Source organism: Accipiter gentilis, chromosome 7 (genome assembly GCF_929443795.1).
Source record: "Accipiter gentilis chromosome 7, bAccGen1.1, whole genome shotgun sequence".
Classification (NCBI taxonomy): Eukaryota; Metazoa; Chordata; class Aves; order Accipitriformes; family Accipitridae; genus Astur; species Astur gentilis.
In genome coordinates this window covers 8,517,164-8,541,310 of record NC_064886.1, presented here as the reverse complement: position 1 = coordinate 8,541,310, position 24,147 = coordinate 8,517,164, and the positions used below count along the sequence as shown (strand labels likewise).

At 44.6% G+C, this 24,147-nt stretch overlaps 1 protein-coding gene across 3 annotated transcripts; it reads right to left on the bottom strand.

Moving 5' to 3' along the window:
* Nucleotides 1-740: 740 nt before the first annotated feature.
* PNP (purine nucleoside phosphorylase) lies at nucleotides 741-23,493 on the bottom strand. Of its 3 annotated transcripts, none has more exons than XM_049806547.1 (6): nucleotides 23,333-23,493; nucleotides 12,523-12,692; nucleotides 12,076-12,179; nucleotides 10,528-10,703; nucleotides 5,689-5,879; nucleotides 741-4,758 (listed from the first exon to the last, which is right to left on the bottom strand). In XM_049806547.1, the coding sequence occupies exons 1-6, from the start codon at nucleotides 23,464-23,466 to the stop codon at nucleotides 4,541-4,543; spliced, it is 993 nt and encodes a 330-aa protein (XP_049662504.1). In that variant the 5' UTR covers nucleotides 23,467-23,493; the 3' UTR covers nucleotides 741-4,540. The 3 variants fall into 3 exon arrangements, with proteins under 3 accessions (XP_049662504.1, XP_049662502.1, XP_049662503.1); XM_049806545.1 differs by lacking the exon at nucleotides 23,333-23,493 and adding an exon at nucleotides 16,062-16,236; XM_049806546.1 differs by lacking the exons at nucleotides 12,076-12,179; nucleotides 23,333-23,493 and adding an exon at nucleotides 16,062-16,236.
* Nucleotides 23,494-24,147: the final 654 nt, after the last annotated feature.

The following is a 24,147-nucleotide window of genomic DNA, read 5'->3' as shown; positions in this document are numbered from 1 at the left end:
CCTTCAGGCTTTGCCAACGTCCTGGCTCTTAAACCAAGTCCTATCTCAAAGTGCCATCTGATTTCGGAAATAACAGACCCTCACGCTGCTTACAGAGTCAGGCTTTAATTCGGCAAGGAATTGAGATCGGCTCACTGCCATGACCTGCATTGCATCGCTCCCTCTTGCTCTGCGTATTCAGCGTGGCAGGGAAGAGTTTAATTCTTCCCAGCACATGAAATCTTTGCAGTGAAGACCTAAAGCTTTTGGAAAAAAACACCACAAAACACCACACCACCCCCCCGCCCCCCCCCCCCTAGCAGAAACCCCTTAATTCAACTGCAGAGAATTAAGAGAAATGTCTAAAGGAATTTTGATAACTTGAAGGCAAAGCATATGTTCAGCTGCTGAGCTGAGACAGATAGCACATTTTTTAAAAAGCTTTTTTTACTTTTATGTAGAAAAGAGTGTAAACAGCGAATCTCACACAAAAGAGTGAGTCTGGGAAACCGAGCCTTGCAAAGGAAACAGGATGGATCGCACACTCAGATTTTGGGGGGGAGGTTGCAGGGCTGTTTCTCAGACAACAGCAGACATCTCTGCTTATAAACTCATGATATGGTCCAGCCAAGGGTTGTATCAGAGATTTCTCCTCTTGACATCACACCTTTACGTGAGTCACACATGAGAGCATAAATATAACATCTCCGTCTTTTCCAGGGGACTGGAAGCAGCAGGACCCCATGACTTGAAAACTTTTCTCTGGACTGATGGCTAAGGAAAAGGAAAGGGCTGGTACAAAGGACCGGCTCGTGAAACCATGGCTGTGAGAGAGTAAAGGAGGAGTTGTGCCAGCTCTGCCCTGCACTAACACAGGTCTGCTATGGGTCCCCCTGCCACGGGTATGGCAGCATGGGACCCCCTGTGCTGGTGGCATTTGCTAACCAGGCAGCACCCAAGCTCATTGCTAACCATAGCCCTGAAAAAGCCAGGACCAGTCATGCAATTTGGAGTTCTCTTTTTCTACTTGCTAGGGTGGTTTGTTTTGTTTTGGTTTTTTTAAGCTTTTCATGCATCTTCCAGCTTATCCTATGACCATAACAGCCTGAATTTCAGAAGTAGATAAGTGGCACAGAGTACAGGAGTGAAAATAAGCCAACCAAGGTTGTGTTACAATCTACTCATTTCAGCCACGGATGTTGTCAGAGACCACCAAGAGCACTAAATGAAATGCACAGCATCAAGGAAACCATATCCTGCCTCCAGCACAGACGACTTGCTGCACTGTCACCACCACAGCCCATCATACCTTTCAGCTGCTCAAAAGTTAGTTGAGGTCCTTTGGTTCTTGGTCTTTTTTCCGAGAGTTCCTCAGCCCAGTGGGATCAGTAAGAAATACCTGTGTAAAGTCCTGGTCAAATGTTGGTCCCAATTATCCTGAGCTTTGGGCGCTGGTGCTCTGGTCCCCCAGGGCTGTCCTCCAGCCTGGGAGGTGGATGCAGGGGGTACAGCTAAATGACTCCTTTCTAGCCCATGGTATTGGCACGGCAAACAAAACCACTGTTTTCAGGATCACAGCAGGTTTTATTTCCTCCCTGTTTCTTCCCTACACATCTTCCCCCCCCCCCTTGCATCATTGCCTTTCAGCTTTTTGAAACTCAGCAGCAGTAACCCCCCCCCCCCCTCCAAATTGGATTAAAAGTATCTCCAAAATCAGATGAACCCACCTGTTAATTGTACTCCCCTTCTCTCCCCCAAAGCATGAGCAAGATTGCTTCCAAGGTGCTCAGGGCATCTTCCCTTTCATCATTTACAGGGGCAAAAATCAGGACATTCATGCAGAGTTTGAGCCATCCAAGTCAACCTTGGACAGCAGAAAGAAGAGCCCCCCACTGTTTAAGGGCTCAAATGCTATTTAGAAAAATATTTCTTTAAAAACAGACATAGTTTGCAAAGATTTAGTAGCAGGGTGATTTTCAGATTAAATTTTCAAGTTGTATCAAGATACGAGTGCATAGTATGGGTTTCACACTTTGCCTCTGGTACAGCTGGAGAGAGAAGCAGACCCAGCCTACTGAAAGCAGGTGCTGCTGCCAAGCTCCTCATCATCTCAAGCCTGGCTTAAGAAGCACCAGCACAACAGCAGGTTTTTTGGATGCTTCTCTTCACATTGCAGTCCAGCCTGACTCTGATTAAATAATGGAGCCTGCTGAAATCCCAGCCTTAGCTACTCTGGCTGCTCTCTAGCTACAGCTAGCAGCACAGCTGTCTTCCACTCACACTTGAGAGACTTTGTATTTACCAAGTATTAATTAGATGAATGTGAAGCACCATTTTCTAGTCAGGGGAAATTATCTGCTCTCTCTCTGCCCTGTAAAAAGCCCATACTGGGACAAGTCTGAAAAGGCAGCAGGTAGAAGTGGTTCCTTCTTGCTCTGCACATCTGCCACTTTTCATATTTCACTGCTTTTGCTGCCACCGTTGACGAGCATTTCACTCCTGCTAGACCTGAAAAGGCAACAGCCTTGTGGCAAAAGGAGCTGGAGTCTCCTTTCCTTGGCATATTACCATCAGAGCTGGTCCCTGAGACTGTCTTGACAGTCAGACCCATCAAATGGAAAGAGCTGCTGTCTCAGAGGGCTCCTCCAAGTTTCATGAGCTGCTGAACAAGTGACTCGGCCAGTAGAGAGCAGACAATGAATCCTCCCCCTCCAGAAGTCCTCAAGACCAGGCTGGGCGGATATTTGTCTGGACTGCCCACAGGTAACTGCTCAGGAGAAGAGAAGAAGACAGCAGCCACCCCAAGATCTCTTCTACATCTGAAATGTTACCGATTCACGGAAAACTTGCACGGCACAACTCTGTTCCTCCTGGTGGCAACATTTGCACCATTAATATAGCAGTTGACACCAATGACTGCAGCATGAAGGGCTTCAAGCAAATGCCCATCCGGAAAAAACTCACCAGGCCACAACATCCTTTTGTGCCTGGAGCTGAAGAAATGTCATGGAAAGCTGAAGGCTGTGACGGAGGGCGACCGTCAATGGAAAACAACTGATCAGCTAAATTTAGGCAGTCAGATTGGGAGCTCTCCATGACCAGTTGGGTGTCTTCAGTTCAGAGCACTGTGTCAACTGAAAACATTTAGCTATGACAGTGATAGGCTTTATAGAGAGCTCCAAGATAAATGAAGGGAAAAAGGTTACCTAATAATTACAGTCACTGTTTCACATCCAGCTACATCCATGGCTCAGCTTGACCTTTAGGGAACAATAAATAATGTACTGTTCTGGTCTGCCCTTCCTTGACAGACCATCAGCACACTGGTAAAAGACAGCATGGTGGCCTCTCCTCTTTGTCCTTTACTCACTGCTAGGCTCAATTTCTTCATGTAAGAGGACCAGGAAAGTCAGAAAAATATCATATCTGTTCCAAAATAATTTCCACTGTAATTTAATTTCATTAAACTCCACAAACCATTGGTGCTCCAACATCTGCTGCAGTCCCTGCAGCAGAGCAAAGCTGGGGTGAAACACTGGGTCAAACTGACCTCTCTGTCCTGGGACACCAAAAGGTAAGTGGTCTCCAGTGTAAGTAAGTGGCTCAAGCTTCTGATCTCCAAGACATCCAGAAACAGAAGGAACAAAACCAGGAAGAGCTGGACCTGGATCCTGTTTCCAGCTTGGCCACTCTCATACCATGCATCGACAAGTCATGCCTCGTACCCGAGCTGTACTTTCACGCTGTTAAATAGGGCAATAGTGATTCAAGGCTGGAAACAGAGCAGAGGTGTGAGGGGGTGTTGGGGGCAAGTTGCATTGTAGCAAACACCTACTGAGCTCTGCTGCTGGTCATGAAGAGCCAAGAAGTGAGCAAAGAGAGGGCTTTCTGGGGAGACCACCTAGGATGGTAAGGGAACACAACCCCATGCACTGGGATGCAGTGGCTTTCCAAGCTCGAAAATCAACTGCAATTCACCTGCTCTGAGGCATTGCTTGTACCAGACAGATCTCATCTTTAGCCTACCCCATTTTATGTATTCAAGTCCTCACCCAAAACTCAGAGCCTTTTTGTGGACTTCCACTGGCTTCAGATCAGGCCCTACCAAAACATGCCCGGCAGGCACCAAGCCCTGCGACCAGCTCTTGACCTGGCTCCTGGCGTAGGGCTCAGCGCAAGAAGGGAGCAGGCACTCAGGCGCAGGAGGGTGCTGAGCTGAGAGAGGCTGCACAAGAAACACCAAATGCTCTCAGTGGAATGAGGGGGAGCTGGAGCTCATGGTACCAAGGGGCTCATTGCTGACATATGGGTTTGGGAATCTGTCAGAGGTCAGACTCTGTTTAAGTGCCAGAAAGCTGTTTTGGTCACTGGCTACTAACAAGGGGATCATTCTGGCAAAACTCGAAGCAAACCTCTGCACCTGACCAGCTAAAGCACAGGGACGAAGATCAAAAGGTCTATTCAAAATCAGGAGAGCAGAAGGGGAGAGTCCTACTGACAGCTCTCCCCCAGCACTCACTAGTGTTCACATGCTATGATATGAATGATAAATGGCTGGAGGTCACGGAGAGTTTGTGCTTTCCCCCAGCTTGCCAATGAGGTGCGTGACCAGTTTCTGCAGGGCTTCAGCCCGGACCACTGAGATGCGCAGCACTTCCTCGTGGTTGGCTTTCTCTTGACTGTTGTAGTTCATCACTGCTTTGTTGGTGATGAGGGAGATCCCAAGGACTCGGAGGCCACAATGCCTGGCTACAATTACTTCTGGGACAGTGCTCATGCCTACGGTAGGAGAGGAAAGGACCAGGATGAGTTAGGATTTACACAAAACCAAGATCTCTCCAAGGCTGCAAACCACATCCTACCTTCAGCGCATGCCCTTGTCTCATCCCCCCCCAGCTCTCTTTCTGAGCTATGTCATAGTTAAAGGCTGCGATACTTGTAAGGCTGTAATAGCTGTAGCACTACAGTTACAACCCTGCTCAGCACAATAAACCTTCCACTTTTGATTCCTGCATGCTATGTCTCTCTCCCCAAGACGTGTCAGACTGCTTGCAGCCTTGCTAAGAGAAGTACTGATGTGCTGTGTCATTTGGCTCTTCTCTTCCTCAGCTAAAAAAGCTACTGCAAAGAAAAACGGCTTTGTGCGAAGCTGAGCTCCTTTCCTCACGCACAATAAATCTGCAGATATTAATGAACAGACTTCCATGGGCCAGGAGTCAAGCTGGAGGAATCTTATGATCACGTTGCTTACCTTCCTCATATGGAGCTGGGAAGGTATCCATAATTACCATCCCTAAACAATCAAGACTCTTATGGAGGGCTGTTTTGTAGGGAAGAGGCACAGTGAAAATCCTTACAGTGTCAGAATTTTAAAAATCATTGAAAAGGACTTTATTCCTGATTGGGCCCCACTCAGCCCTGCTGAAGATGAGCCATCTGAGCGTGGGAGATTTGTGTTTGGGAAATAAACACAACATTGTGCTGGGATCCCTGCCCTGGGCAGCCATAAGCACAGAGACTTTCTGCAGATCCACCCTAGGAGCAGCACTAAGCCGCTGCAGAACTAAGCAGAAATACACAGAGCTCATTTCTCTAGGCCCAGGAGAATTAGACAAAGAGTCAAAGATGGAAGAAAGTCAGCCTTGAGCAGAACGAACTGTTTAATCCATGTGCCCAACCAACCCTATCAGCCCAGCCCAGGCAGCTTACCTACAGCATCCCCTCCCAGCGCATGCAGCGCACGGCACTCGGCAATAGTTTCATAGGAGGGACCGGCCTGCAGACAGTACACTCCTTCTCGGACGAAGCTCAGAAAGCCCAGCTCCTGTGCGCTCTCCATCGCCAGGCTGAGCAGATCTTGTTCATAAGCATCTGACATGCAGGGAAACCTCACTCCAAACCTGCAAGGCAGTAAAGGGCACAGCCACGCTGATATTGCTACCGCTACCTTCCCTCCATCAGAGTTCAGAGATGCTCATCCTTTGGAGAAAAGGGAAATGTTAAGGGCGGACCAGCCACAGATGCAATCTCTCTCATCCTGGCCTCATCATCAGATACTTCTGCCATCATGACATTCCGCCCAAGACCCTCAGCATGCAGAGGTTATGGCTGTTGGAAGGTCTGGCACCGCTTTCCTGCTGCACAAACCCTCCTGGAGTGGTCTTTCCAAGGACTCCTGTCTCCAGGGAGCACCGGTGGCCCGTTCTCTCTCTCCCCAATAACTGCCCACTGTGACTTTTAAACATTGTCCATCAGACAGCTGCTGCCCTTTGCTTCTCCTGCACAACAGCTTGCAGGTGGGCTCGCTGTGGCACCGAGTCCCAAAGGCTGTCCCCAGTGCGGGGTTTGAGCAGGGCCTGATGGAGCATCGGTCACTACATTTAAGACTCATCGCAGCAGGCAGCTACTAAACCAGGCTCATGGCCAGGGATGCCCTGTGCCACAACAGCAAAGGCTCTTCTATCCCCGCATTGACATCCACATACTCGAAGCAAGAAACACAGAGTTGGATCCACCGGACAAATCACATGAGACTTGAGTCTTTCTCCCTAACCGTCTACATTAGACCAGTTCGAAGGGCCTCAAGGAATGACTTTCTTGGGGAGGCAAAAGAACAAAGCTTGCTGGTCAGAAAATACATCACAGGAAAAGCATCCAGTTCTGTATTTGGTTCCTGGCACAGCAAGATCACACTAAGCACAAGCTTGGAGACTCTTCTAGGACAGAAGGGCAATCCAATTGCCCATTTGAGATGCCCCAGTAAGTTCTGCCTTCCCCTCAGCTGCCCATCCAGAGCATGCCCACGTCCTGTAGGTCTTATATTGCAACTACCAGCCCCAGAGAACCGTTACTGGATACTCCACAGAGTGTCAGATGGTATTAGATGTCTACGTTTAGGCAATAATATCCCATTCCAAGTGTCCTCTTTTGCAGGGAAATGGGGAGAGTAGCACGTGTGGGAGCTTCAGGGCCATATTTTAGGTAGCCTTCATCCTGTGCTTCAAGGCTGGGTCTCTTGGTTGCTTTGGATCTTAAGATAACAGCTCAGTCCTGTTCCTGACTGAGCAAATCCTACTATTGACTCGGGGAGAGCAGAAGTACCAAGAGGCCAAGACTTGTGTGCTGCTGCTGAGGAAATCTGGAAAATAAACTCCCAGCCATGTTCACTAACTCAGTTTGGTAGGAGTGGACCAGGTCCCTCATTTAGGCTATGAAAGCTCCTGCTTGTTTTCACGTTCTTCCAGCTGACTGTTTAGGGCAGTAGCTGTCTTATTTTACATTTCCAAACACTGAAGTGTTATATAAATGAAAAACAAACTTTCCCATCTGGTGTAAGGTAATAAGTATTCATCACCATGAAAATCGCTTCTCTTTCCTGAAGGATGGACAGCAACACGGAAGCCAATCTCTAAGTTATTAAATTCAGTCCTCAGATTCTTGCACTATATCCCCTTTCCACATCACTTCATTGCCTTTAGTTTTACTCTGCTGTGCTTAGATAAATCCTTCCTGGTGGCTGAGCTGCACTAGATTTTAGGAGGAGTTTGCTCAGCTAAAGCTCTGCAATACTTTAAAGCTGATTCATAAATACCTTTTGCCCATTTTGATGCCTTGGTCAGCAGTACAAAAGCCACCTCCCAGAGCACTGCAGTCTTCACCAAGAAGCTGCTTTTGGGAGGCAATGAGACAGTTATGCTGCCTTTGAATGTTTTCCAGATGCAGTTATTGTTTGGTCGGCGTTTCTCCTCCTGTTCCAGAGCAATTATGCAAGTCCAGAGAGCTTTAAACACTCTTTCATGTGGCATCTGTGCTTTTGATCGTTCTTTCCTGCAACCCACACCAACACCGATGAAGATGTAAAGATGTTCCACTTCAGATGGGTACTGTCCTCTTGCCGTTTGAATGACAGAACAGTGTTTATTTCTCATGAGGCAGTTGCTAGCACCTTTCAGATTTCTTCAGTAGCAGGAGCCAGACCTGGCATTACATCAGGAAGGAACTAACTGTAACTGGAAGCCAAGCAGACCACCTTACTCTCAGCCAGAGCTTTCTTTTTGGAAAGATCCCAGGACAGTCCAGATGCCTGTCCTGCAAACACATCCTTTTTTCAAGGTGAAGGTACCAACCCAACAACAAATTTAACCATCTTGTTACCTAAACTCGCTCTTTGCTCATAAACTACCACCTCCTTCCTTCACCACCTCCATTGCCTGTCCTCTGGCTTCACACATCTGGCTTTCATCTGGCTTCTTTCCTGCCAACTTGGTTAGGAAATAATTCTTGCTACTGTTATCTCCTTATCACAACCTAGCCTCTTTCTTTCTTGCCATAAGGCTCTGACAGCCCTGGATCTTTATTGCTTCCATGTTGACTTTCCTGACACCTGATGTGCTCTCCTTTGCTCAGCCTGAATCTGCAGTGGATGTGTCCTCATGCTCTTTTTAGCCCCATTTGAGACCCAAGGGGCTTCTTTTTGTAAACACTGGGCCATCTGGCATGCCCCTCTCAGTGCTATGACCTTGCTGGTGCTGGTTGCCTTCCACCCTACCAGTCCGATGGTGCCTTGGGAGGGTTTTAGGATCATAGATTAATTTGGGTTTGAAGGGACCTCGAAGTCATCTAGACCAACCTCCTGCTAAACCAATTCTATGTCTGGTGGCAACTGCAGTCCAGGGGTGAGGATGTGTTACAAGCCCCACTTTACAGTCCATAAGATAAAAATCCTGCTACACAGCTAGTACAGGAAACCTGATTTCCCAGCTCAGCCAGCAGCAGGTCACTCTCGTAGATCTAGAGGTCTCCCAAGAGGCTGCCAAGACAACCACCTCTCATCAGACTGATGCCTTCAGTGAATACATGGTGTTAACAAAGGCATCCCAGTTTAATGACCTGGATACAAGGGTGGTTATCAGGAGATTTAGAGGTTTTACCTTTCCACTGCTATCAACTTACTGCCTGGCCTCTGTTCTAGCAGTTCCATCACATCAGAAACAGTTGTTGATAAATGCAGGCTGGAGACACCACAGTCCACCAGATTACTCAATGAAGAGGAACTAGCAGAGAAAGGGACTGACAAGAAGAGGGTCTTTTTAGCAGACGGTACAGCTGGCCATGTCAGGAGAAGGATGAGAAGCCTACTTTTAGAAAACAAAACCTTCTGGACGTTTGCGTATAAACTCCTCATAGGCTTGTAAGAGTAAGCGTATTGGTTTTGTGTGGCAAGGTTTTGGTAGCGGGGGGGGGGGGGGGGTTACAGGGGTGGCTTCTGTAAGAAGCTGTTGGAAGCTTCCCCTGTGTTTGAGAGAGAGCGAGCCCATACCAGCCGGCTCTAAGACGGACCCGCCGCCGGCCAAGGCCGAGCCAATCAGTGATAGTGGTAACGCCTCTGTGATAACATTTTTAAGAAGGAAAAAAAAAGTTGGGACAGGGAGAAACAGCCGCCGGAGCGAGGAGTGAGAACATGCAAGAGAAACAAGCCTACGGACACCAAGGTCAGTGAAGAAGGAGGGGGAGGAGATGCTCCAGGCGCCGGAGCGAAGATTCCCCTGCAGCCCGTGGTGAAGACCCTGGTGAGGCAGGCTGTCCCCCTGCAGCCCATGGAGGTCCACGGTGGAGCAGATCTCCACCTGCAGCCCTTGGAGGACCCCACGCCGGAGCAGGTGGGCTCCCGAAGGAGGCTGTGACCCTGTGGGAACCCTGCGCTGGAGCAGGCTCCTGGCAGGACCTGCGGATCTGTGGAGAGAGGAGCCCACGGAGCAGGTTTTCTGGCAGGACTTGTGGCCCCGTGGGGGACCCACGCTGGAGCAGTGTGCTCCTGAAGGACTGCACACCGTGGAATGGACCCATGCTGGAGCAGTACGTGAAGAACTGCAGCCCGTGGGAATGGCCCACGTTGGAGGAGTTCGTGGAGGACTGTCTCCCGTGGGTGGGACCCCACGCTGGAGCAGGGGAAGAGCGTGATTGAGCCCTCGCCCTGAGGAGATGAAGCGGCAGAAAATAACGTGTGATGACCATAAACCCCATCCCTGTCCCCCTGTGCTGCTGGGGGGGCTTGGTGGTGAAATCTGGGAGTGAAGTTGTGCCTGGGAAGAAGGGAGGGGTGGTGGGAAGGTGCTCTGAGATTTCGTTTTATTTCTCATTACCTTGCTCTGGTTCATTTGTAATAAATTGAGTTAATTTTCCCAAATTGAGTCTGTTTTGCCCGTGACGGTAATTAGTGAACGATCTCTCCTGTCCTCATCTCGACCCGCAAGCTTTTTGTTATATATTTTTCTCTCCCCTGTCCAGCTGAGAATGGGGGAGTGATAGAACGGCTTTGGTGGGCACCTGGTGTTCAGCCAGGGTCAACCCATCTCAGTAAGCAACAGCCAAGGAAGGGTGCTTGGGAAAGGCAGGGCAGGTGGCACAGCACACACAGCTATTGCTTTAACTTTTGCCTCATGGGTACCTGGAGCCAAAGCAGTATTTGCCAGCAGGCACAACTGGCAGTCCTAGCCTGCAGCTGGAGGAAGAAAGGATTAATTGGTAACACAGCTGATGCCTTCTTACCTCTCATCGTTTGGTCCACGCAGTGGATTCTGCCCTCCCAAGCCGAGCATGCTGATGTGATCTCTAATGAACATGATGTCCCCCACTTGGAAGTGGGGATTCAGTCCCCCAGCAGCATTTGTGACAATCAAGATCTCCACCCCCAGGAGAAAGAAGACTCTGATGGGAAAGGTGACCTGCAAGAACAAAAGGCATATATGCAATGAGTATCGTAATTCATAGACAGCTACTACTACTACATTTGTAGTATTGCAATTTGTGGACAGCTTACATGACACAGAGAAAGGTGTGTATGAGGCTACAAGGAGACAAAACATCTTCTCCAATTTTAAAGTTTCCTCTAATTTAAATTGAAATAATTTAATTTTTTTTAAAAACATATTAAAGACTAATTTTGAAATGAATACCATTACAATTCAAGCCCGCGTTTCCTACAGTTGTACTAAGGTCAAATAAATGTGGTACAAAAAGAACATACAGATAGTTTTTCCTCACTGCCAAGATCTTGCAGAGATCAAACCACTGTGCTGATTGAAGTAACTACTTATGGACATGGAGTGTAACTGATAAACCAGCTTTTTACAGCAGTGATGCATTTCACAGAAGCTTAGAGATTATTTTATTTGTGTTCACTTCAGCGACCTGCTTATCCAAAGCTATAGAACAATTGGGAACTGGAAAAAAAATTCAAGTTTGATTTTGAGGAGTCAAGAAGGAATCAGGATATCTACTACCTCTAAAATGCTAAAGAAGCTGTGAGCAGAAAATCTCCTAACTACATAACACTTCTTTAAGAAATGAGTTAATTGTAATAGACAAACATATTTTGATAAACCTAGTTTTGTATCAAGTGTATTTAAAATAGGGTTTTTTTCTATAAAAAGTTGAGTGGTGCCAAGTATTACAGTTCATATCCAAATACAAACTGACCTCAGCCACAATTAAAACCTCAAAGCTATCCAAATAAAAAAGGACATACAAAACTATCAGCCAGTAAATAAGAAATATTATTGGTGTTTCCAACAGAAATGTACATACATGCATGTTAGATAATACTTGAATATTCACATAGTTCTGTATGTTAACTGGGAGAGTATACCAAGTTACACTAGCCAGAGTTTTTTTTCTAGGAAAAAAAAAAAGATGTAAACTATACAAATGCAAAAGAAGATTAAAATAGATTATACTTATCACTCAAAGTTTCCTGACTGCTGTTTTAAATCATGATTAAAATGAGGGTTAAACTGTGTAAATCAATCTGCTTTGTATGATACATGATTTTGCTCTGTGAGCATAGCAGGGCTAGCCACTTTGTGTGGCTGCACAGCATCAGCTTCACCTAGCAGAAGCTGACTACCTCTCGATTTGAACTCTCAATTTTATTTTTGGGGGAGAAATCTAAAATCTAAGCAAGATTCATTGCAAGAGCAATCTAAGTTCACTGCAAGAGCTAACCTCCTGCAGCTGGATATCAAAACAAGCAGTCACTTTTGCATCTTTTACAACATGTCTCTCCCTACGTGAATGATTTTCTTAAGGAGAACTCACCGTGCTGACAGAGTATCCTTCATAATAGTGGAAACGTCCCTGCATACACACGCAGGGCTGTCCACTCAGGTCCCCAAACACCAATCTGCCAACGTGCCCTGCAACTGGATAATAGTGCCGTTTTAGTTACAGGTGTCGAGGTCTTTGACTTTAGAGGGATTTGTCAGTTGATGACTATGCATTACAGTGCGGCCAAGTGCTGTGAAACCGGGAGCTGAAAGTTAAATAAAATATCATAGCACAGAAATATGTGGGGGGTTTTGGGTTTCTGGGGGTTTTTTTTGGTGTTTTTTTTTTTTTTTTTTTTTTACTGTGAACACACTTTCACCACTGAGAGACTGGTTTGCAGACCAATGCCAAGTGGTGTGTGTTGACTCGAGTTATCTCACTGTAAGGCTGTGGCAGGCTGCCGATGGATGGGAAGCTGATGCCCTCGGTTGTGCTAACCTGTGGTCCGTGGGAAGTGAGGGATGTCCTCACACGGAAAGATTGTCTTGTTATCCAACACATCAGCCAGACCTCCCAGTCCAGATCCGCAGATGATGGCAGTCTTCGGGCGCTGGATGGTGCGGGCACGTAACCAATCCGCTGTTTCCTTATATGCCTCATAGCTATTTCTGCAGAAGGAGAACAGGTCAGTGAGGCTATCAACCCATCCAAAGAACAAGCTTCAAAGGATAAAAGCCCTGAAAATGTGCAAAGAAGAAGAAATTTAATTTAAACTAAAAGAATAGGAGCTTCACTGCTATTATTGAAGATGTTTCACTTTTAATCTCATATTTTACCCCTGGCCAGATGGAAATCATTTGAATCCTCTTTGCTGGTTTCATTCTATAGTGGCAGAATAGCTAATGATACCTAGGTCATGGAAATGTCACAAGGCATAACCAGTCCTGCTTCTGATGGGCTCTGGTCTCTCCCGAGTTACTGAAGGAATGCAAAAGCACAGTTAGACTGAGAAATTGCAGCCTATATGTGTGTGTACGGGGATGTCCAACCTGTGGTGGAGAAATACAAGAGGATGGAAGTCCAAGGGCACCTGTACAGCGCTGCCGGGATGCTGGGCTGATGAAGGAGTAAACACTGTCCTCTACAATAGGTAGACTACTGGGACATGGAGGAAGCATCATCTACAGAGATGGAAAACCTAATCGTCCTAAGTGTTGAGCATCATCAGCTCTCAGTGCTTCCTTCTGGGGCTGGTAATGCACCTCAAACATCCACCTTCTCCATACATTGTGGTTTCAGTACAGGAGGCAAACATGGAGATCTCATTCATCATCTCCTCTCCCACGGGTGGGCAGTGGGTCACAACCCCAGTCTAGTCCTAGGTGAGAGGCCCAATGACATCAGACTACATCAAAACAAATGAAAACCAGGAATCTGGGCTCCTGGGCTTATGCTGTCTGATTTAAGAGGGGGACTGCTCAAATACTTTGGTAAAAAAAAAGTCTTATCCAGCGCTAAGGCACATTGCTAGAAGGTGGGATAGAAGCTGGCATTACACTGCCTGTTGTGTATGTGTCTCATGGGAGGACAGAGGACTTCAATTTTTAGGTCTGTCAGTCCAGTATTCATCAGATGCATTAATCACAGTTTTGGAACACAATCAATTGCAAAATAATCCCATAATCCTATTTCCTATAGGACAATGCAGATATCTTCTGAAAGTCAATATCAAGGTTGACCAGAAACTCTCTTCAAAAGCAAGGGTACTGACAGCATTTCTTGACAGTGACTCAATCGTTACCGTTGACGAGTAGAACTAATGACTGTATGTGGTAGAGGGCTGGGTCACGGCATGAACCAACACAGGTAGGGGCAGCAGTTTCTCTATGTGACAAGCTGATCTGCTTATTAAGGGGTGAGAGAAGCAGGTACCGCAAGGTTGAAGGTGATGTAAAATTGACTGGAGATGCTGATAAGCAGTCACTGTCTGCTTCATAATTTTTTTATTTTTTTTATTTTTTTTTTTTGAAATCAAGTCTCTTGTTTCCAGAGGTGCAAACCTCAGTCATGTTGTGATTCTGCTGTCTGCAGCCTTAGAGGACATACAGAAAAGCTTTCAAAGTGGTGCTCTACGCTCCAGGAAGTCTTGGACCATTGACGAAGAGGATTTGACTGTCAGCATACAACAGGCTCCTCTAACTGCAGTATCAGGTATTCAAATAAAGGATCTCAGTTCTATGTTTTTTCTTTCTTTATACTGACATGGTAAGTAGTTATTGCACAGGTATCTTCTGTGAGCTTTTTCATCTCCTAGCTGCCCAGCTCCTGCTATAAGTCCTGTCCAATGTCTGATACATCAAACTTATGGTCCTAGTTACAAACTGTGATGTCAAAAATACCCAAGTATGTCATAAGCCTGTGATCCAATGAGAAGAAATAACTTCCATATTCATGCATTAAAATGAAGAGTCATTTAGCTGAAATACTTTTCAAAGGAAAAGTCTGGAAACAAGAAAGAGTATATTTACAATAACATATTGTTGCATTTTCCAAGTGTACCATGAACTCTTGAAATAAGCAAAAGCTATTAAAGTGACACTAATGAAGCCTACACTTGACTGACTGTATTATCCCTTGCTCCCAGAGAAAAGCTTTAAAAGTGCTTTACATGCATTAATGAATGATTCCCCCCCAATTTCTCTGTTGAATAACTGTAATCCTCGTTTAGAAATCAGAGGGAACCAAGAGAATTTCAATGTAATACCCAAGCTTTTGACGTACCTGTGGCAGGCACGAGAAAAGAATGAGGTCACCAGGATCTGCTCTTCCTCTTGACAATTAATCTCCTTTTTTTCAGTATTTTTTTAAAAAAGGTGCATCCAGCCTTGCAAAATAACACTAAAGAATGGATATAACTCCTATATCCCCAGAAATTTTAGGAGTGTGGGATGAACCCCATGCAATGTCTGATGAAGACATTGAGATTGACTGAGCTGTGCCGAGTTTGAAGGAATTTTTTTTCTTCTAAACAGAAGATGTTAAAATATTTCTTATCCAGAGAAGTAAAACTCCAGTGCTGTGTAACTCTCCTTGCCTGAAAGGAGCTTCGGCAGGTGTGCATGGGCCTTGCAGAGCCCTCTCCATCCCAAACGCTTTGGACCTGTCAGAGCTGTCCCCAGTGCTGAGAGCACAGTGATGCCAAAATTAATCTGCAGTGCCCTGCTTGCTGTATTTAGTTATCAGAAATCTTCTGGATGCACAGCATCAAAAGGGACCAGCAGGCACAGATAATTTCTGAATACGAAGGAGACAGTACCTGCTCGGCAGGAGTGGAGGGGGAGTTTGACCTATGGGTCACCAAATGCAACGTTTAGGCTGGGACTGCATGAGCCCGAGATCTGTGCAAGCTTTTTGACAGCCTGAATTAGTACATGTAGCAGAAAGCCCCTTATAGCTACTCCATGTCCAACAATGCACACCTAATAATAGTGCTCGGTAGCATCGCTTTGGATTAAATCACAGGATCAGCTGAAAACACAATCCCCTTTATTGCGATTGCTGTCATCCACTGGAGAAATGCATCTGTTGCGAAACACAGGACTGTTGCCGATGGCAGATCTTTTATGGCATGAAAAACCCCCACCCTCGTTGTGCTTCTAGGTTGGTTGAAAGCAAATCCATGCAAAAAGCAGACATACCCCCCCCAAAACAGATAAAGCATTAAGTTTCAGAGGGGCATACCACCATACATATTTGCAGTGTATGCCTTTCCACACCGTGATATTTGCCTTTTCTGGCCCATAACCTCTGCCAAGGTCACCTGCTCATTGCTATATTTCATAACATCAGCACCTGACACAGGCAGATGGCCAGATTCCTCTTCAATAATAAGATGTTTACTTCTGAGCAGTGCTTGTCTGACATTTATTGAGTGCCCAGTAGGAAGAAGAAGAAAACGAGGCAAGGAAAAGCGATGCCATTTTGCTAGCCCCTTCCAGCTTAGATGCCTGTGCATCCCCTGTTTCATTGCACCTTACCTGTCTTCCTCAGCATAGGCCATCCTCCTCCTCTCTGGTTAACCGAAAGGGGATGGTTGCTGGAAATGGAGCTGCAGGGTTTTATTTGACCAAAGAGCAGAGGCCCATTGAACCTGCAGAAGCTGCTGCCGTCTCTGGCAGCAAGTCAGGGCGGTGTGTCCCAGCTTCCCTCTGCTTTCCCCTGAGCATCTCTAATCCCCGAGTAGGAGGGGCATGTTCAGGACATCTGCTTTTCTGGTCTCACATGACACATATGGTCATGACACATATGCTCTAGAGCTCTGCAGAAAGCTTACACGCGCGCGCACACACACTTCATAATGCAGATTAAGCCTAGAAAGTTCATGTGCGCACACACAACTTTCCAGCAGCTGCCCAGAGAGGAGCAGCTGACAGTGGATCTGCATAGATTTGCACACTCTTGCGTCAACTGGGAACCAGCTAGCAGCTGGAGTCACCTGCTCCTTTACAATTCAAACCCCTGGGAGCATGGCATGAGCTCACTGGGAGCGTGCAGACTGCGAGACTCCACCTACTACTGCAACAACCAACAAGACTCTTCCGTATCTCACATCATTCTCTTCCTGTTCTTTCATGGCAACCAGGGGCAACATCCCATTAGCTCCCCCTCGGTTTTTTTGTTCACATTTAATTACCTCACCCATCTGAAAAGGAAATAGTGCCTTGAGATATGCCAAACCTCTGTTCAGATGATTATATTATGCAAGACACAGGAAAAAATTCAGGGGCCCCACCATCTACCCCTCCAATTTTAGCTTTGTTTTATATGGAAATAAAGCTTAAAGCAACCTTGCCGTATGGGTCTGTCCATGTAACAGTGTCTGATCCCGACAACTGATGTGAACCACGTTTTACAGAGCCATAGATGTTTCCAAGACAATCCAATGCCAAAAAAAAGTATGAAAATTGGTGATGAGTAGAGATTTTACGTGCCCCAGGTAGAAGGCTACAGCTACAATAGGCACTCATAGCTTGCCAGATCAAGAAAGGTCACAGGGGAATAGAATTTATAAATATCCCAGAAAGGGAGAAAACCTTAATCAGAGCTTGTCAATTCCTAGATAAATCAGCCAGGCAAAAAAAACAACTTAGAAAATTGGGCTACACCAGTTTCAGGTCTCATAGTATTTCTTATTACTTGTTATTATTCTTACTAATAATATTTATTATTATTCATGTTTGCTTTTTGGTCTTGAAGACCCCACATGAAACATTCCCTTGGTTCCCCCAGGAAACTCTCTCGGAGAACTTGAAAGTCAAATGAGGTAATAAACGTAGGCAGAAAAAAAATGGGCATTTTTAGCGAGAGAGATACTTCATGTTGGAAAGCAGAAATGTACAATGTTGCCCGCGATTCCAGCACAGGCTGTGAGTCCGTAACAACCAGCAGGATTTAGGCATCGTGTAGCAGCAAGTGCTGTTGAGAACAGGTATTTGTTGAGATACAATTGGCACTGAAGAAACAGAAAATGGATCAGAACAGAAACTGTAAGTACCCTTTCGCCTCAAGTTCTTGACCTTCTCCCTTTCCTTCTCATGTTCATACTTCCACTTCTTGTTTACTTTCTCTTCAAAAACTTAAAATGCCTCTTCTACAAAGATCAGCTGGTATGCATGCTGCCACTCCAGCAATCAGTGGTACATTGCTGCACTGGCATGGTGCACCCTGCTTTCAGTTTGCTGAGGGCAGTGAAAAAATCAGCATTAAGGACCTAAAGTTGCTCTGTGATCTTCACTTCTATCCCCTCTTTCTCATTCTGGTTTTACCATGATTCCCCCTCCTTTTCAGATATATCTCCTTTTTGTCATTCTCTCTCATCCTTGTCCGTCTTAGCCATCTCTGTCTCTTTCCCTTCAGCATCGTTTTTCTGTACAAAACACAGTAGGCTGATAGCAGAGATAGTTTTAGGTAGATTTAACTGCATCAAACCGTGCGTCTAAAAAGGCCCCATGCTGCTTGCCTTCCTACACCAGCCAATGTGCCAAAGGACTCTGCAAGTCACCGTCACCTCAAGCAACATCTGCCTAAAGCCAGGGTCTTAGAGCCACTTCCCAGCTCCCTCAAGTCTTTGCGCCCTCTGGAAATCCATGCTCCTTTTGCCAGCACTCAGGACTTCTTTGAAAGCCATTATTTGCTCCCATTAAATGAAATGGTAGAGCAATGTTAGGCCCTTAATGCTAATTTTCCATACAGTTCTTTTGTATCAGCAGAGCTCTGATGCCCCCCAGATATGTTCCCTTCTTTAGCCTTAATCTGATTACGTTCATTAATCTGATTCTTTTTTGCAAAGCAGACGAGAGATCAGACAGCCTGAGAGCTCTTCCCAATTTGTTCTCATCTAAGACAATCTCCTCCCTAGTTTGGATTTACACAGAAAACAGGATTATCAAAAAGGAACCATTTTATCTATCTTTCTGCAGTAGCTGTTATTTAACAGCAACAAAAATTACTTGAGTTTTAACCTGCAATGCTGCATTGGCTGGGCAAGTACTAGATAAAGGTTCGCCCTACTAAAAAAAAAAATAATTTAGGCATTGAGGGCATTCATGCCAATAACACTGTAGAGAGGATAATTAAGCTTCAGTTCCTGTACAAGTACTCCAAAGCAGATTTATAAAAAAAAAAAAAGTTATTGAACAGATTGCATAATCCTTAAGAAAGAGTATTGACAGACTTCCATCCTGAAAGCATCTCAGTTATCTCTTACTCTTCCTGTATGTATGTGTCTGCAGCAAATTGTATCTATAATCCTGATTTTACTGACTTGGGTGTCATTCAAGTCCTGTTTCTGTAGCTAGAACTTCAACTGCTACAGGATGCAGATATAATCACCTGAAATAATTTTATAACAATGCTTTACATTCCTACAGCAATTTCTATCTAAAGAAGTGTTGCAAAGTATTTTGCAAGCATTTTATCAAAACATTTAATTAATGCTTTAGGGTGAGTGTCCCACTTCCCTGTGCACTCACATTATCACAGCATCCAATTATCTTGTAGTCTTCTCACGTGTACTGCACATCACCCTTTTGGGAAAGGGAACTGAGCTGCAGAAAGATTACCAGGGTGTCTACACAGTGGAGACAACTTGAGTCAGCCCAGTCCAGGAGAAAGCGTCTCCCCAGCAAAGCCCTACAGGCACTACCATGCCATGGGTGCAGTGCTCACCTTTATCTCTGTCTGGGGGGCATTTTTCCTTAATTTCTTGTACTTAGAAAAGCTAGGACTCTGCCTCAGTGTTTTGGAAGAATGTGAAATGGATAAACCCTGCAAAGGTTTTGCTTTTCTGCCGATTGCCTGAAGTGCAGGTTCCAGGTTTGATTAAAAAAAGTTACTAAACATACTCTAAAAGAACTAATCAGGATTTTTGCAGCAATTTAGAAACTCATTGTTTGGGAAACTCATAATTTGTTTGTACACTGGCTACCCTAGACAGCCACTGGAAGGTAAATAAAATCAAATTACATACCAGAAAAGTTATTCCCCTATGGATCATTTTAATAGCAATCTCAAGGAAGATCTGCCTGAAGTGATGTGTGAGCTGCTTGGCAGGAAAGAGACCTCTGACCATCAGGAATGCAGAAAAGGGATGACCAGGAAAACAAAACAAGATGCTAAAAAAGCTTGTCACGGTTAGCTGAGCAAAATGAAAACTAAGCAATGCTCCGATGACAGCTTGCAAATGTTGCCACCGAGGCAGGAGAGATACAGAAACTTAAGACAGGCACCAGGGAGCTGGGGAGATGCACGTTCAGTTAGGCTAGATGTCAGAAAACAGCTTCTAGCTACCCAAAATGTGGAGCCCTGAACAGCCCTCCTGCAAGGGCAGTGGGGGTAAAAGGCTTTTCAGGTGGAGATCAGTTAATATAAAGGGTTGTATTATGTTCACTGGCAGGGAAGCGGACATGGTGTTCATAAATTGTATGCTAGCTCTGTAAAAACTCACCACCTTTATAAGACTCAGGCAGAAAGGAAAGCAGCTTGACCAAATCCGTGAACAAACACTACCACAGAAATGAGGAAAAGAGCCGAGATGTCCTAAGACCAACCAACATTTCCAACTTCTAGCTCTAGGAGAGGTGTCGAAGACTAAAGAATAAGGCTGGGGTTGTGGCCATGGGATTTTGCAGAAGTGAAAGTGCTTGTGTCAAGGAACTCAGTAGAGACAGGGTATAAAGAAAAGGATCATGTGGGGATTTGAAGGGAGTTGTACTTTCTGAAGGGATAGAAGGAGCACAACCAGGGATCAGTGGTATGTCAGGCTTGAATGGGATGTACACCAGGGGACGAATGGATGGGCTGCGTGCTGTGAAAGTGCTTTGAGGCAGGCAGAAATATTGGAGAGCTCCGGAGAAAACATAGTGGAGGGCTACAACGACACTTTAGTGAGGCTAAGTGGGAAATAAACCATGGATCCTGGTGGACTAAAGACTACAAAAGGCCAGATAGCCCTCTGGCCTACAATAAATACAAAACTTCTACAATAAAATAAATTGAAAAAAGAACTGAAAATTATAAGGAAGAAGGAAGAAATGCTTTCAGACCTGTCACAGAAGAAAAACAATTCTCAAGTAGTTAAATGCTACTATACAGCTGTCTGTATCACTAATGATTCTTGAAAATAGATATATTCCCGTATTCAACACAGGTAAATACAGTTCATATCCTGGCATCAGTCAGCTGCTGGCCTAGAGCTCCAAGTATTCTTGTCCATAGGAAGAATACGACTTTTCACTGGGAAGGACACTTGCCTGTATTGAGGCCACACAGGACCAAAGTTTATTCTGTTCTGTGATCTGTTTTTCTCTCAATAATCAATAATACTTTCACAGAGTGGAGTTCGAGGGCAGACCTTTCACTGGTCTCCAGGACAATGTTCCTGTTTGCCTAAAACCCCTCTTTGGAAAACACTGCTTTCTGGAGGTCAGCAGGTGAATGTACTATCTCCCTTGTAGCCATGGTCCATCAGGATGTGTTTATGCTGTCCCAACAGGATCAATGCTTCCTCATGATCTCATCTGTGGTGCAATAATACGGCAATATTGAATAGTCTATAGGTTTTTTCCTTTTAATTTCCATTTCAGTGATTTTTTTCTGTAACAAAGCAAAGTTTAGACAACTGTAGATCATTTTAATAATTGTCTACATTATACATGAAGTCTCACAACTCGCTTTCACTGTAGCAGACCGTGGCTGCAATTCCTCCAGTGAGGAAAGTGAAATGCAAACCTGCCGGACTTTGGACCGCAAGCCAGAAGCGGAACAAGAGCCCTTATGGACCGGTCCCCAAGGTCACGTGAAGCCACTACATTAAGGGCAACCAGCCTTCCTGGCATCATGCACCAGACACCCATTTCTTGATATAGCAGAGAGCCACAAGATGTAAAATATGGGACACAGCCCCAGATGGGGCTCAAAGGGTGCAAGATAGCAAGGGCTCCTTAACAGTCCCACCTCTCAACTGTCAGAGAGGGCTCAGCCATACATGCAACTGGTTCCAGGTGAATCGGCAGCATTACCCTCATGGTCCCATTGGATGGCTGCCTCCTCCTGGCATGGACTCAGGTTACACAGATCATAACATAATCCCAGCACAGAAGTCACAGCTGAGCCCTTCAGGAGCCCCCATGGCAGCCTTTCAGTTTTAATCCAAAGTATTCCTCTAGAACTGCCCACAAAGACCTTTAAAAACACACTGGCACAGCCAGACCTACAGATAAGTATGCAGCAAGATCCTCTGGAGATCTCAAGACGACTGAAGCTAGGTGGGATTTGTGCAACTGATGTACCTTTGCAAATCCCTGTGGGGAAACTATTAGCTAAAAGAATCCCTGTAAATCTTTCCTTCAGCTTTGAAAGTTTGCTCTGCGCTTTTACAAAAAAAAAAGCTAGCTGTTACCTGCCTGTATTTGAAAGACCAATGCTATCTCCTCAGCTAACAAACATATTGCATCCTGCACAGTGGTAACTAAAAACATGGTGAGATGTGAGGCAAAATTACATATTTGTGGGGCTGATCTTTCAAAGCAGGCTGAGAAGTAGTGGGTGCAGTGTCAAGCCTATGAAGTTTCTTCCAGGGTTCAGGATACCCCTCCCAGCAGCCTTCTTGCATATCCAATATGATTAAAAGAGCTCCCAAACACTCCAGCAACACTCCTCAGCTCCATCACATAGCATGCTTATACTATATATGCATTTTGCTATTTTGGCTAATAAAAAAAGTCAGAGGTATAAACGACTACTCTGTTCTTAATCAGATGTTTAACTCCCAAGGTTTAACTGTACAATGTTCCTTTAAAGACAGATTCTTCTGGTTGGGGCTTTTGGTGCCACAGCTGTGCACACATCTCATGATCTGATAGGGAAAAGATCAGCTAATAGAAGATTAATTCCACAACAGCAGGACTAAATCAGGACAAAAGTGCTACATTCCCATTTTGAGTGTCTCACATGGATAGAAAAAGAGATTATTTAGCATAAGACACAAGTATCTACTTAACTTTCTGCTTTAACTTGAAGAGATTTGGGAAAACATAGAAGGAAAACAAAACTCGCAAGCAGAGTTAAAGGTTTTATTTCAGAAGAAGCATCATATTTTTCTTAAGCATGCTATTTGCTTATATTTCTTTTAGCTAGGAATCTTGGAAAGTTGCAAGGTCAGTGATGACTAGTTCTTCCTTGTATTTTGGGAGATCCTTACTTTCAGTAATCCAGCAATGGTGAGACAAAGAAGCTACTAGCTGTAGTAAAAGACTTACTAACTTACCACTTTACCCCACATGCTGAGTTGTAGTTGCTCTCTTGCTGGTATTATCCAAACAGTTCAGAATTCCAGAACAGAAAAAAGGGGATTTTAAAGGTAATGTTAAAGTTTCAAGAAAGAGATTAAAAAGGACACAAATTTAATAATTTAAATAACCTGTTGTCCACAGAACTCAGACACTGCAAGTCTTATTTGTTGTGTGAGCATGTAAGAATAACAAAAAGAACATAATTTAAACATCACAGTGTCACTAGAGATATCAGAGAGAAAGCCAAAACTAAAGGAATGATAGGTTAGTTTTTACTACAAAAAGAAAACATTTCAGAATATAACATGCATTTTACATTTCAGTAGCTTAAAGTTTGTCTGCGGTAAGCATAAGAAAAAAAAATATTAACAATGATATTCCTATATACTTGATACAATCAAATTTAAATAAAGACCACAACATACACTGGAAAACCAACAATACCTTCAGCTACTTACCTCACTAACTGCTCAACTACATTAACTAATTTACCCCAGCTTTCCCTCCCATCTTTAAGTAGCCAAAGATGTTGATTGATTGGAAAGTGATTTTCAAACAGGCCAATCAAAGGGTGAAGAGGCATTGCAGACATACATATAAATCTTCCATCCACCTCAATCTCTTTTTTCTTGGATAAAGCTTCTTCCTGATGAGATAGCTGATATTTTTTTTTTTTTTTTTTTTAATAGTGCTTATTGGGGTGATTATGGCAATTTTAGCTTTAAAAAAGCATTATTTTTTTTTAAGGGATTTAAAGAACAAGTTTTAGTTCTGTATCATGTTTACAGGTAGCATGGTGTTTTTTCTATACTTGAGTTTTTTTCTGTTTTGTAGCAATATTGTTTTATTTTAGAGAACAAATAAGTAGCTTAAAAGGGGAAAGGGAGGTTCTGTGTTCATAGTTTTATATAGTCAGATATGATTTTTCAGTTCTCTAATGTATCTAAAGCAGGAGAAAAGATCATTTACTTGTGTGTTATTATTATTATATACTTAAGATGGACATGTCAAGCTTTCTATGAGTTATTGAGCCTCTAGCAAAATTTTTCCTAGTTTTATCACTTCTGGAGTGCTTTGTACTCACAGCACTTAATTTCTGTGCTAAAACTACTTCTGGCTTAGGGCTGGATTGTGCTTCATCAAGGAGAAATATGTGAGAGTGCAAAAGTCAATAGCACCAAGCCTGGCATTGAAGCAGAAGGGTTTCTGCTAACTCATGCTACATCGTTGGCTGTTTATTCCCAAATAGGCCGGCAAGTGCCTCATTCCCTAA

Bases quoted from the DNA above. Each gene is read 5' to 3' on its own strand.
- PNP (XM_049806547.1), bottom strand. From the start codon at position 23,466: ATGTCTGCAATGCCTCTTCACCCTTTGATTGGCCTGTTTGAAAATCAC. The intron at 12,693-23,332 runs GTAAGTAGCTGA...CTCCTTCTGCAG, and splicing joins GTAGTTGAGCAGTTAGTGAG to AAATAGCTATGAGGCATATA. The intron at 4,759-5,688 runs GTAAGCTGCCTG...CTCCTACCGTAG, and splicing joins GCTGGGAGGGGATGCTGTAG to GCATGAGCACTGTCCCAGAA.